General features: G+C 42.8%; 1 protein-coding gene across 3 annotated transcripts in view; it reads right to left on the bottom strand.

Moving 5' to 3' along the window:
* The window catches only part of LOC126374346 (ran-binding protein 9), a 38558-nt gene that overhangs the window by 7957 nt on the left and 15838 nt on the right, over positions 1-14763 (bottom strand). For all 3 annotated transcript variants that reach the window (XM_050020941.1, XM_050020943.1, XM_050020942.1), the window contains 6 exons: positions 11214-11378; positions 9658-9848; positions 8526-8710; positions 7781-7893; positions 6753-6904; positions 149-242 (listed from right to left, as the gene is read on the bottom strand). In XM_050020941.1, coding sequence (XP_049876898.1) covers positions 149-242; positions 6753-6904; positions 7781-7893; positions 8526-8710; positions 9658-9848; positions 11214-11378 — 900 coding nt within the window. The remainder of the gene's footprint in view (positions 1-148; positions 243-6752; positions 6905-7780; positions 7894-8525; positions 8711-9657; positions 9849-11213; positions 11379-14763) is intronic.

Here is a 14763-nt window from a genome sequence, read left to right as displayed (position 1 = left end):
AAGTGTATGCTTATTCCGGATATCCTCTTAAGACCGAGATTTCCAGACGCAATAGTTAAACAATGGGGTTTGGATTTATAAAGAACATTCGGTCTTAGGAGGATATAGGTACAATAGAAGGGTGATATCAACAAAGAGTGCAGGTTACCGTTGGTCTGTTTGGGCGAAGGCTCCCCGTTGACCGCGGGCGCGCGCGACGTGTGCGAGATCACCGACACGCCGTTGCTGCCCTCGCCCGCCACCTGCCGCAGCGCACAATGACACACCACGGACAACACTATACACGGGGCGTCAGTCACATCCTAACGTCATCATCCTACTCAGTTTGTTACGAAGTCACTTGCACCCCGTACAGCGGGCTTGGCACCGTGAGCATGCGACTCTTTCTCGCCTCGACTTACGTCACCCGTCACTCTCTCACAGAACTGCACAGAAAGAGACAGATGATCTCTGTCGCGGCGAGAAAGAGTCGCGTGCTTACTGTGCTAAGCCCGCAGGTAGCCATACTTCCTGCCCATCCATCCATTCCTGTCAGAAAATTCATGACAACTTTAGTGTTTCTTTTTAAATATTTTCAGTTCCATAGTTTTGCGATGAAAAATTCCACTTGATACCAATTGAGAATCATGGTCTGATCATCATCCCTCAAAGTTTTCGTTACGATGTCACTAACACCCTGTACGCATTGCTGGCCACAGGCCTCCCCACTATTAACTGAAGACGCTATTAGCATATCATTCATGTTTTCCGACGTAATACCATAAAAAGGTGGTTACAGATTTGGAAGACAGGACCGCCAGGGCAAGCGAGTGGGTAGCGATTGTACAGACACATTACACCACGCCTACACTTACCATCAGGTGACATTGTGGTCAAACGCTAAACAATTTTTTCAATAAAGAAAAATCATATACAGGGTGTAACGGAACGGGGGTATCAACCCGAAGTGTGCCTACTCTGTCACTATCTACAAATCACATGCGAGAGTATTGGCCGCCTAAATTCATATTTGCATTAGTTATGAGCAATTGAATTCCAGGTCTTCATGTAATAAATTCAAATTTGCACAACACTACGTAGCAATCAGCTGTTCAAGGTATTTAACTTTTGAGTGAACAGCTACCACCTCTTTTATTTATGCCTGCCCTAGTAAAGGGTAAACGTGCCAGTGATGGCCATATTAATCAATATTTTTTAAATTGTTTTGTTTCATCCTTGTGAGGCCAAGATTTCCAGACACAATAGTTAAAAAAACAATGGGCATTGGTCCCGGTTACTGCTTACTGATGTAATAAGTAGTCGTTACATGAGCCATGTCAGGGGCATTTGGCGGCTCAATAATAACCCTCGCACCAGGATTGACGAGGTTGGTTATCCACCTCACAACCAATAGGATAGAACAAGATGTGAACATACATAAATCACGGCTTTATCCCTAATGGACCAGACAGAGCTACAAGTAATTACACATATCTAATATCACACTTACTGCGCTACTGAGATGGGCAGAGTCACTTTGTTGTACAAGTTTTGTCCAAAAATGTAGTCGATTACCTACATTAATAGTTGATAACGAAATGTACTTTACAATGCATCTCGTCTCCTTGTGTAGTATGCTTTATTTTATGATTACGTAATATCAGGCTCCCTTAACACCGTCATCCAGGTCAAATGGGCATCACACTAGCGGCGAATGCGTTCATGGCTAGCTAGGTACGGGACAGTTTCATTAGAATACTTTCAGAGTTTTGCAGGCCCTAAACAACTACTACTACTCATACACAGTTACCACCAATCACTGACTAAGGTGTGCAAATACTAACACCTCACTTTACAATGGATCAAAGGACACAGTGATTCAAGAGGTAACGACGCGGCGGACGAGTTGGCCAGAAGGGGAACGGGAGGTAACAGCCATCGGTCCGGAACCGATATTGCCGATCTCATTCGGACAGGTCCGCTCGCTGCTACGAACGAGAGCAGCCAACAAACACACCTTTTTTTGACGTGACTTATCGAAGTTTTGCCGCAAATGACATTAACTACTTGGCCGGACAAATGGGGAGCGCTGAAGGCTCTCACCCGGTACAACGTTTAAGACAACAGGCCTGAGGGTGCCCAGTTGGGCGCGAACCTCGGCTCAGGGCGTCGTCTGAGAGGAAAAATATTTGAAAGAATTAAACGACCCTAGTAAGTCGATAGCGATAAGCGCTGATTGAGGGAAGTCGTCGACCACGCCGGCGGTGTCGGTATCGGGGTCCTGAAATGTTTGTTGTCGCGAGCTGATTGGCTGATTCTATGGCTAGAGTAATCGGGTCGTCGGGATCGTATTACATACTTCGGACGCCGATGCTATTCAGTACCGTTCCTAAGCGGGATGTATTCGGAAGCCGCAACTACCAGGGGATTTGGTTGGTGCGGAGCAGAATCAAAAAAACTAATTTGAGCCATTGGGCAATGGTTGGCAGACTTAGGTCAATGTGCAGATTTTCATTGCGATGGAACCACGAACGATTTTGTATTTCCTGTAGACGGTGGATTTGAGAGAGACTCGCGTGAGCGAAAACTACCCCTGCATAGGTCATGATCGGACGGATGCAAGTCGTGTAGATTCCAAAGGGATAATTTACTACGCTTGTTAAGGAGACAATGAACACGGCCCATTACAAACGTGGCGCGATCGCGCACACGTTTGATATGGGCCTTGAAAGTAAGACGTCTATCTAAGACTACGCCGAGATATTTGACTTGCTCCTCCCAAGGGATCGGCTTGCCAGACATCTTGATGACTTAAGTTGACAGCGTGACCGTGACGTATTATAATAGCCCTTTGAAAAGTACACCGCTGCACTTTTCTCCGGGTTTACCTTGATTCTCCATTTGCGAAACTACTTGCCCAAGGCATTGGCGCGTTGGAGAATTCCGGTCATCATAACTCGACCACGGCACGAAGAATAGATGGCTGTATCATCCGCAAATAAAGCTAGTTCGGTATTAGGGTATTTGGGAATGAACAAACACACCAGACTATGAACCACCGTAAATAAATGCAGGCAGGCTAAGTTGGCACTACCCAACATCAATAGTTGTCTCTCCAAAAGAATTCTAAATGTGAAGAGGTCTCCACTAATACAGGTAACAGCTGCAGGTAGCAGGTGTAGCTGTGTGGTCACGGTGATATCAACAAACATCTGTTTACACTAGGTGTCACCGACAAGCCCCTGTGCAGAACCTGCATGGACGAGACAGCGGCCCATGTGCTACTGGAGTGTGAAGGAGCCGCCAACTACCGGGTCCGGCACCTTGGCCAGACGGGGTGCCTCCCTGAGGCGACCGGCAACGTCAGAGGCTTCTTAGAATTCCTTGGGGATTTACAACATAGTAAAAGCAAAATAAATTTCTCAAGTACCGTTGTGACTGCCTACCCCTTAGTGATACGGGCGTGATATTATGTTAGTATGTTCTGATTACTTATGGCTCTGCCCACCCCATTAGGGATACGAGCAGCTGCAAGTGATTGTGTATCTTATTAACGAGACATTAATGTTACGTTTACAACATAGTAAAGACAAAATCAATTTCTCAAGTAAAGTACCTACCTAACATAACTTTACTTTTACTATGACATGGTAAAAGTAATCTTAAAATAAGTACTTTCGTACAATACAATAATACTTTATTGCGTACAAGGAATTAAAAACACATAACAGTATTTTTTTAAATCTTTCTATCGTGTGGGTTGTGAGGTGGATTACCAACCTCATCAACCCTTTTGTCAGGGTAACTATTGAGCCGCCAGAGGCCCCTGACATGACTCATGTAATAACTACTTTCTTACATGAGTAAGTAGTCACCGGGACCAACCGTGCCTTCCGAAGCACGGAATTGCAAATTGCATTGGGACAGTTAATGGGATTTATACCCTGTACCAGGATGCCAGGGCTCGCGAATAGAAAAAGGCACGCTAGTGTTTCAAACTATCGATAGTTCAGTATCGATTATCGATCATAATCATTTTCAACTACGATTTTGATTGGTAGAAATAAAAAAATAGCTTTTCAAAAAATCTAAATCCATGGACTTTTGAGTTATTGAAATTCAGTTTAGACAATCAGCCCACTCAAAATAACCATACTATCGGAGTGTAGCAATACTACTGACTGAGGGCAAAATTATCGATAGTTTGTTATTAATCCGCAACGATACTATCGATTGTATTGCACTTAGGTAATAAAATCGAAAATGTTCCCACTTTCCGAGTTATCAATAGTCTTGCTATCGATCGACTCTCGGTCGGGATAGATTATCGATAGACATTTTTTGATCGGCAAGCCCTAGTGCACCCGAAATTCAAAATGGCGGTGCTGTTAAGGGGAAGTTATCATTAACCATGATAAAAAATATATTTTTTTTTTTTGTATTTTTTTTCCTTCCTAAATTGTAGTCGTGTATTATCCAACAGTGAACAATAACATCACGCCTTTTTCCCATTGGAGTAGGCAGAGACTGCGGAATTTCACTTACCACTACACGCTCGTATCGCTACATGCCCGTACCAAACATACATACATAATATCACGCCTTTATCTCTTATGGGGCAGACAGAGCCACAAGTAATCATAACATAGGTACATAAATAATTATCATGCTCGTACCGCTAATGGGATGTTCTTGTGACTCTGCCCACCCCATTAGGGATACGGGCAGAGTGATAGTATGTCTTATTATTGACAGATTAATTTCGCCTTCTGCTATTGCGCGGGATATTTGCGAAGAAACGTGGCAATTCTGTGTTAGTGCCAGAGTGTGAGCGCGGGTGATCCTTATTAGATAAACGACTTTTTTACTTTTCTAGGTTCAAAGTAAAATACGTACCTACTTTCATAAAATACAATACATTCATTCATTCATTCATTCAAACAATACCATAAAAATATTTTATTGCGCACAAAGAAATAACACACCCTTAAGTACCAGGATACTAGCATTCCAAAAGAGATAGAAACATGCACACGAAAGTAAACTGTCAAATTATTTGTCAGTGCTTGTTTACTATCTGTGGAGTGAAGTTCGAAATTTGGATTTGTTGTGATAACTGTGATCAGTGATAGTTCGAGGTGTCTTTGAGTAATGTAGGTTATTATGAAATGATGATGTGTGTGGGTGCCGGCGATGGCAACTTAAGTGAAGCACGGAACTTGTATCAGCGATTCATAGAAGGTAGACCAGCTGATGAAGCCAGGCAACTGCCTTCACTGCATTGCTTCAGGAAAATGGTCAATCGCCTACTGCATTTAACGGGCTCTTTCCACGCGTCATCCGAGACTGGCCGCTCGGCGACCCGTGATCCGGAGTTTGAAGAAGCCGTACTAGCCGTGCAGCCAACCCAAGGACTACCACGCGAACCTTACCACATGCAACGTACGCCCGAGCTAATTCCTGCTGATTATTTACCTCGTGTGGCATTCTGAGAATGGTACCGAGTTCAAGTGGAAAGCTCACCAGACTTTGCTTCGAAAGTGTTGTGGACAGATGAAGCGGCAGGTCTGTGCATCGAACGGGGATGACGACATTTCGAACCTTTCTTGTAAAACGTAAGTCTAATTATTAATTACCTACCTACTTACCCACACTTTCACACTTTTTTTCCTATTTACTATTAAATTAAATACCTTACCTAAACAAGTAGGTAATTTTAACTTATTTTACACGTCATAAAATAATGTGAGAATAGTTGTCAAAGCAAAATGACTCCAATTATTAGATGCTTTAGTGTCATTCTTGTTTGTTACAGTCGCCGACGTGCCGCCGACTCGGATTGTTCCAATCGGCCGCCGACTCCTTTTGACGTTGCCGCCAAAGCCGCCGCCCGCTCGAATTTCGTACCTATCGCGGCCGTGCGAGCGCCGCGAGTACCAGGCGACCAGGACGCGCTAGGAGATTTGTGTAGTGCCAATATTTGAGTGGATTAAGAACAGTGACCTCAATAGTGCTGTGCCGTGTTTTTTACATGCTGGAAATATTAAAATATTTTTTTAACTGAAATTGAAAAAAATATCAAAAGTGTTTTTTTTTAATTGAAATTTTGCAGATAAGATCTACATAAGGTATAGTTTTGTCCCCTTTCGGCTTGATACCCCCCTTCCGTTACACCCTGTATATTCACACTGATTTGTGCCCGACTAATGCCAATAATTTTTACATGAGACTTAAACATAGCTGGCGAGCAGTAGATGTACACCTACTACATCTCAGCTAAACCCTTCGGGAATATATGCGTCATGCGTCATTCGTGTGTATTCGACTTTTTGAATTTACATTCATAAATAATTACCCCCTCCGGTTGATTGAGGGGAGGCCTGTGCCCAGCAGTGGGACGTATATAGGCTATGTATGTTATGTATGTAAATAATTAATAGATATCTTATTGATCGGTTTCCAGGATTCTGCAAGAATGATCTAAAGCCTAAAGTAACTCCTTTGTATCAATGTTGCATGTTCTGTGACTCACTATGGACACACGCTGTTTTCTGCCGAGTTATGAGTTACATAAGATTGTATTATTTATAACAATAGTTACCTATGTTTGTGATTTGTTAATTCAAGTTTACTGTACGCATTGGATTTTTCCGTTAGTGCAGTAGTAAAACTGTTTTTTTCTAAAAGGCAAAGCCATGAGAAGTGAGTGTGCTCTTAGACACTACATGTGCAAACAACATCTGGAAAACTGACGATGGCGTATATGTGTGTACCTCCGAGTCAGAGCCGTTAACCATCTCGACGAACTGGCGGCACTTGAGCAGGAACAACAGGTCGGAGTCCCGCTCCAGCAGGCCGGGGTACAGGCGCCGTGTCAGCTCGATGGCCTCGCCGATGCGACCCGCCAGCACCAGCTTCGACACTCCTGCGTGGAGGATGTACACATTCGTTACGTGACGCTTCGTTTTGCGGCATAGAATAGTGTCGCCTTTCGATAGGCCACCATCTATAGTTTAAACGAACCAATAGTATAGATAGCTCATATAGATCAACACTATCGTTACACAGCAATAATATAGATAGTATCGACATTTTCAAGGTCATTACAGAACGGTCGTTCTTCGCTTCGCAACAATTCGTATCTAGCGTCGACCATATCCAGAGTCATCCTCTCTAGGTCTTTCTTTAGTCCGCAAACCCCTAAGGAGTAAGGGAGAGCGCGCGGTTTGTCTCACTCGCACTTTCAGCAGTACACTGTAAGACTGATTAAATTATTTCGTAACAATATCTATCTTTCTTTTAGGCTGCGTATTCGTCAACAGCGGGCGTCGCGGTGGCGGTGGACTATGAAATAAACAGAAAGCCACGCGTACGTTTCTTTCGCTATACTTCTGGAGTCAAGTGTGTTCGTCACAGTGCAGTGTGACATCTCCCTTCCTCCGAAAATGCATTTCTAGGGAATGTTGGTTTCCTCATGATGTTTTCTTCCACATGAGCACGTGATAAACAATTTCCAAAATCATTGGTTCAGGCCCGTGCTGAACCTTTCAATGAGAGTCATGCATTTTCCCAACTGGTCTATTTCAGTAAATTACAACTACTATAGCCCCGGCGTCGTGCCGGCTGTAAGGCAAGAGCTTTATAGTCGCTCCGCTGCCCGCTATCATCCTGTACTCAGCCTAAAACCAAATTAACGATTGGAAAACAAAATAAAACGTGTAAATACTAAATGATAGGGCTTACGAGTCGCGATCCACTGTACCGCGTGTTCGTACTAGCTAGCCTGCTTGTGTGTACTAACTCTGTCTGTTTTTGATGGAGGCGATGTCCTCGTGGATGGGCTGCGCGGCGGCGCGCGCGAACGCCTGCGCCGTGCCGCAGTAGCCGTGGTGCACCAGGTACGACGACACCATCCTGCCACGGGACGCGGGGGGTGAACACGCGAGTCAATCAAATCAAACACCAGGGGGGGGTTAAGATGGCCACATCGAAACAATTCATCTAAGAAAGCAATGTTGCAATTCGCAACATAGTATGCAAATAAAGAATATTGAATATATTGACATTTGCGCATATAAAAGTAAAAGCAATATTGTTTTCCTAGATGAATTGTTTCGATGTGGCCATTTTAACCCGCCAGGGCAACAAAACAAATACCAGGGCCGACGTGCACTATGCTGGGGCCCTAGGGCACACAATTTTATGGGGGCCCTTTTGGAATTAAACAAAGCGAATTATCGACGAATATACTATGGGTAATCAAAATATACATTATTATAATTCATTATGTGATTAATGATATTAGCATGCCACCGGTCTTTTGGTTCATTTTTGAACCGTATTAAACACAACCGTAAAAGTACATACATTAGCTTACGACCGTTTCGAGAAACATCCTTTTTACCTAATTGTTATTTTGTGAACATTTTAAATGATGTGATTGTCTGGTTTTTGTGTATTTTCAAAATTTTTAGAGGATATTAGGTATTGTATATACAATATAAACATTTGCAACTTGTGATTGTGATAATATTAGTCCGGCTTACCTGTGCAGCACTTGCTGCCACTGGCCCTGCTCGGTGGGCAGCGGGAACTCATCGATGGCGATGCGCGTGCGCGCGCGCAGCTCGCGAAGCATGTCCTCGATGTCGAACACGAACGGCGCCTGGCCGAAGTTGGCGTCCACCACCTCGCCCGGCGTCTGCAGGCCCACCGTCGGGTACAGGTTGGGCTGGAAACAGGACAAATAAACGGTTATAAAGGAAAACGATGATCAAATTAGTACAGCTGCAAGTTGATAGTTGTTGGTGGAGCAACGTGGTGGAGTATGCTCCATACCTCCTCCGGTTGACTGAAGGGGGGCCTGTGCCCAGTAGTGGGACGTATATAGGCTGTTTATGTTATGTTCTGACCATACAACCGAAGAAAAAAAAGACAAGAGTATATATGAGCGAAAGACCAAGTACCCCTACCCCTGTGCCTGCCCCTTTGGGGTTATAGGCGTGATGCTATATTATGTTATGTTGTGTTAGTTAAAAGACCAAATAAACTTCTCCATTGTTTAACTATTGTGTCTGGAGAACCGGCTGTTACGAAGATACACTTCGCGCCCTACGCGTTGCATACTAACGAGGTATCTGTTTAATTCACACGGGTAACACTATGGGTTCAGAAGACAAGAGGGAAACCACTGCTCTTTTACCTAAAAATAATGCTACACCGACAAGAGCAAGAGCAAGAAAAATTAGTGATGACGAATACTATGGTTAGGACTTTTTGGCGGGAAAGGAAACGGGACGGTTGCTTTCTTCATTGAATAATCTAAATAATCAATACAAAGTGTTGTTTTTTTTTGCGGGAAAGCATATGCGATAGTGTGTGTTGTCAATAAACGAAGTGTACCTACCTATTTTCGCTTCGTGCCAACAAGCCGCTTCATAACTCGAAAGTTTATGCGGACTTTTGAGTTAATTCGTTTGGGGTTCGGAGTACGAGTCTGCTCCGAGGATAGGGGCTTAGGTTTCATCATTCATCGTTATCACCTTTCATCATTTTATTATTCATCATCAAGAAAAAAAATACAAAAGACATGGCTGTATGGGCATAGTTCCCTTTGCCTTGCCCTTCGGGGAAAACGAAACAAAAAAAAAACGCTATGGTTATCCGTTAAGGTCATACCGGTAGTCCCCTGAAGGCAATGCCGAGGTGGTGCCCGTTCTTGGTGTAGAAGCAGGTGTTGTCGACGAGGTTGACGCCGCAGCCGATCACGTCGCCGGTGGTGAAGGTGGGCCCGTACGGCTGCCCGGTGCCCGACGAGCAGAACGAGTGCCCGTCGTCGCCGTGGTACCCGTACGAGTGCTTGTCCCAACCTGGAAACCCAACAGTCACGGGTAAACGTACATCGACACACTATTCCGTAAAATTCTCTTCCGTCCAACTAGTTAATGCTATCTGTGGCCAATCACTGACTATTCTTTTTGTTATTTTATGACCACTCGATTCGACTTTTTGACTTCATGTTTGGATTATAGCTAATTGATATCAAATGCTTCGGAAGGCACGTTAAGCCGTTGGTCCCGGTTACTATTTACTGATGTAAGTGAGTAATCGTTACGTGAGCCATGTCAGGGGCCTTTGGCAGCTCAATTATAACCTGACACCAGGGTTAATGAGGCTGGTATTCCACCTCACTACCCACATGATAATAATATATAGATATCAAATCCGTTACAGGATTTTTTTAAAATAATAAATAAAGCGCGTTTGATCACAGTATCAACCGATGATAAGTGATGATGTGTTCTAGGGTGAAACAAATAAAAAGAAACCAATCAGGTGGATTGCAAAACCAACGTAACTGAGTCGAAATAGTAGGAACTTGAATTCGCAGCCAAATAGTTGTCTTAGAATCCTTGGCAAGTTTCTGAGAAAATCTATATCCGACCTACATTAGTACACCAAAGAAGGTGTATTTTAACAAATAAGAGTGTACGAGAAATAACTGTGTTTCTAAATCTCCATACGCCGGCGATGTTGGCAACCAAATGGAATCTTCAGCAAAAATGTTTACAAGATTAATAGCTACACAATGTACTCTTGCAGACAGAATAAGACAAGAAGACGAAATTCATGTTCTACATGATTCCGTAATACAGACATACAAAAGATCACGCGTATTTGCCATTGGGGTAGGCAGACACCACGGAATTCCACGACGATCCTGACACACCACTTTCTTCGTCTCTTCTACTCTCATCTCTCGCTCGCCAGTTTACAGTAATCTCGACCTGGTATTTCTGTTTGACTAGAACATTAAATCACTTCCCGAGTTTGATTACGACGTTACCGGCTTATCACCTGATTGTCCGAAAGTAAAATGATCGGAAGGCATTAAGCCGTTGGTCCCGGTAACTACTTACTGACGTAAGTAAATATTCGTTACATGAACCATGTCAGGGGCGTTTGGCGGGTCAATAATAGTCCTGATACCAAGTGATGAGGTTGGTAATCCACCTCACAACCCACACGGTAGAAGATGAAGAATTAATAATACGACAATCGCCAATAATTTCGTCTTGGACGTTGACAGCTGTAGCCGTTCTCAGTGTGTAGTAGAGGATGCTTACCCGGTAAGCGGTTGTTGCAGGGAGCCCAATTCCCGTGTATCCGTTGCGGTATGGAGTAGAGGCAGCACGCCGCGAGGATGGGCCTATTAAATACAGTAGCATGCTCACCAGGTAAGCGGTTCATGTTGACTCCGTGCGCGGATAGCCCGATGCCCATATACCCGTCGCGGCCCTTGGACACGATGCGCACCTCGAAGTAATAAAGGCCGCATGCTGCTGGGATGGGGTGCGTGGCGCGCACACTCGCCGCGTCCTTGTGCGTCTTGCCATGACCTGTGCATAACTTATTACTTAGAAACGATAACGTATACGGATGGGATTCGTTAGCCACTAGTGTCAATTGAAAACATTCGAAAATTTCAAATAGGCTTCTTGGAAAGCGTACAAAAGACAGGTAGCAACGCGAAATTAAAAATAATCTAAATGCTTAATTCATTTAAGTAACGTATTACGTCTCTCTTTGTTATTCGAATGTTTCAATTTGATTATAGGGTTTGGTATGGAACAATGAAAAGGTTTTGTTTTCAGATTTCTTTTGAATTGCGTTTTGAAAGGCAAAAACAAAAGTTGTTCATTGCTTTACAGGAAAATAGGAGAACACTTAACGTTGGGAATTATTAAGCTTTGAAACAAATCAGTCTGGACAGACATACAAAATACTTCGTTAGTATCCATAAAGACAGTTTGAAAAGGATTAGGGTAAGATACACACAAACTAACTACTACAATACTTAAAGTAAGGGCTATAAATAATACACAGATTACAAAATATGTAAATAGTAAAATAAAATATAAATAAACAAGAATTAAATTATTCAAACATTAACAGGATACCCGGTTTAAATAAAATGTTGTAATATTTTATTCCCAACAAAACTATCGAAGTATCCTTTAACAGTTCCAGAGAATTACAAGCGTACAGATACACGACATGTGTTCATATAGCGAACTGACGACAACCCAGTCATTAGTGCGGACATAGACCAAAGGAAATGTTCCAGTAGCCGTTAACGTGAAACTTGTGACAAGCTTCGAAGAAACCGCTTTGCGAGTCCATATTTTATGCAGACTGGCGCCGGGCAGGGCGCCGCACTGCTGGACATCAAACAAACTAGCCCTACTACAAGCTTTACTAGTCTGTACATCTCTTCAAATTATTCACGATGTAACAGAACAGTATTCACTACCAATTGAATCAAAATTTTCAACAAGTCATTTCTGTGGCTAATATTTTTAGATGCAAACCATTGCGACGAAGATATCGCATGTTCTACATATAAAAATAATCTTTAGAGTTCCATTTATAGTCTACTAGCTTTCCGCTAGCGGCTCCGTCCGCGTGGATATCGGTTATAAATATAGCCTACATCACTCATGAATAAGGTAGCTTTCTACTGATGAAAGAATTTTCAAAATCGGTTCAGTTGGCCCAGAGATTACCCCCTACAAACAAACAAACAAATTTGACCTCTTTATAATAGTCGTATAGATGAAATCCCTAGTCTCAAACACCCTCAAAAACACATACCACGTATCAACTGGTTTATTTTTCCTAGTTTTTGTGCTTCATGTTCCATACAGGATAAACAATATGGGTTGGGTTTTATTGCTCGCTAACTAGGAGCATGTTAACAACCTTTTGTAGAAAGCAAATAACATGAATGTAATTACATGAATGTCGTAAATATCAGCGCGATGTAGGCAGAGCTCGCTCTGTAAACAAGTTCCGTGGCCAAATACGCGAGTCCACCGCAAGGACTGGAGTTAATAACCTCGCGACCGAAACGCTATGAAACGAAACACCACGCCGACCATCAACGCCATACCATCATACGACGCAGAATAACGCTTCAATCGATACCAATACTTAACCAACAAGTGCCAAGGATCAAAATTCAAATGTAATAGAACTACGTGAAAAACTGCCTCTCTATCACAAGGTCAGCGAAGAAACGCTACACGCGTTGTTTGTACACAAACACGCGAACGGTTTGATAATGTACGCAAATTATAGGACATAAAACTGAAATTGGCTTGGCAGATGGAAACTGTTAACAACAAATTGGATTTCAATGTAACAAAGAAAGTAAGCGGCCTTCGCTTACATAGTTTACAATAATACAATGACGCCAACAACAGATACGACTCTGGAGAAAGAAGCAAAGTTACACCATAAACAACATTTTTTGTAGTTTTTATGCGAACTGATTTCAAACAATCCGGATTCTAACGAAATACTATAAAAACTGTATATTTGAAGTCGCATAGATTGAGTGCTATCCAAGATAAGCTGAAAGATAAAGTTTGCGTTGTTATTAAACTTAAACGTAATATGATTATAGATTGCGCAATTGACAGTTATTCAAATACAGGAAATAGGAAAACTACTATTGAGGCAAATAACAAATAGACAAAAGGCAATGGACATGATGGTATAATTCCCTGCGATACAGACGCGGTATAAAGTCCAGGTGATTATGGAATAAAAACGGCAAACAATGGTGCGCCTGGGACGCGCGGGGGTGTACACAGAGGTGTGCGGGGTGGTGGGGTGAACGAACGAGAAGTGTTTACACAACATGAGATTGTGGGACGAGCACTCGAGCAGCTCGGACGAGCGGACCACGTGTCGAGGGCAGTGAAGGCGGAAACACGTGTAGCACTTGATGCATCGCAAATTGCTCAGCTGTCAAGATTAAAAGCATCTGTAATGGAATATACAAATAAAATAGCATCAAAATACAAATACATCTTTCTAATACCGAATAATGTAAAACAAATATTTGAAGCCAATGCCTTAATTACAAACGGTTTGAAATCCCTATTTGAAAATTAAGAATTAAATCCATTTGGAACATAATACCGTAATATTTTTTTGCTAATGCGCAAAATATGATAATTTAATGACGTTCTAATGAGCGAGCAATGTGAAAAGTTGCGCAGAAATATATCTAGAAACGAGAGAGCTGGTTCGTCGTCCTCACGGCTGACTTGCAACTCTTGACCTTCGATAACGAGAGAGATGAGTCATTACACCTGCTGGTAACGCCATATCAATTCGTGCTCTCTTTACACAAAGAAAATCTCATAAAAATGTTCGTCAGATTTCGAACGAAGTTCACAACACGATCATCATTAAGAGCCGTAAATTCTGTGTATGTTTGGCCGACTCCCAATATCTGTGCGCGAGCGCATCAAACACTTTACAAATGTCAAGGCGCACACGAGGTCGACACCCGCGCTTCCTGCGAACAACGCTTCACAACATTTACGTGTTAATTAAATAGTCTACTGAAAAGTCAAAGCCGCGCTAGCGTAAGAACAATACGAGCACGCCTCCAATAATACCGAATCAGTTAACTAGAAAATGTGTACAGATAGGAGAAGAAATCAACCTTGTTAAGTTTATTATAACGAACTGTTATTATCGGAAAAAGCAACCGTCGAGGAAACTATAGTACACCGCAATTTCTATACGCTCAAACCGCAATTTGTAGCTCGAAATTAACAAAGTAATTAACTACGCCCCTTGATTGAATCGACGTCATGTCACCGTTAACATGTGAGGCGTCCATCAAAAACGTATTAGCGGGACACGCCGTCCCGTTACGTGGGCGCATCGAGCGGCGCAATGCAAGCGGTGCAAGTTGCAACAATG

The sequence above is a fragment of the Pectinophora gossypiella genome, chromosome 17, assembly GCF_024362695.1.
Source record: "Pectinophora gossypiella chromosome 17, ilPecGoss1.1, whole genome shotgun sequence".
Taxonomy (NCBI): domain Eukaryota; kingdom Metazoa; phylum Arthropoda; class Insecta; order Lepidoptera; family Gelechiidae; genus Pectinophora; species Pectinophora gossypiella.
This window is presented reverse-complemented; position numbering and strand designations above follow the sequence as displayed.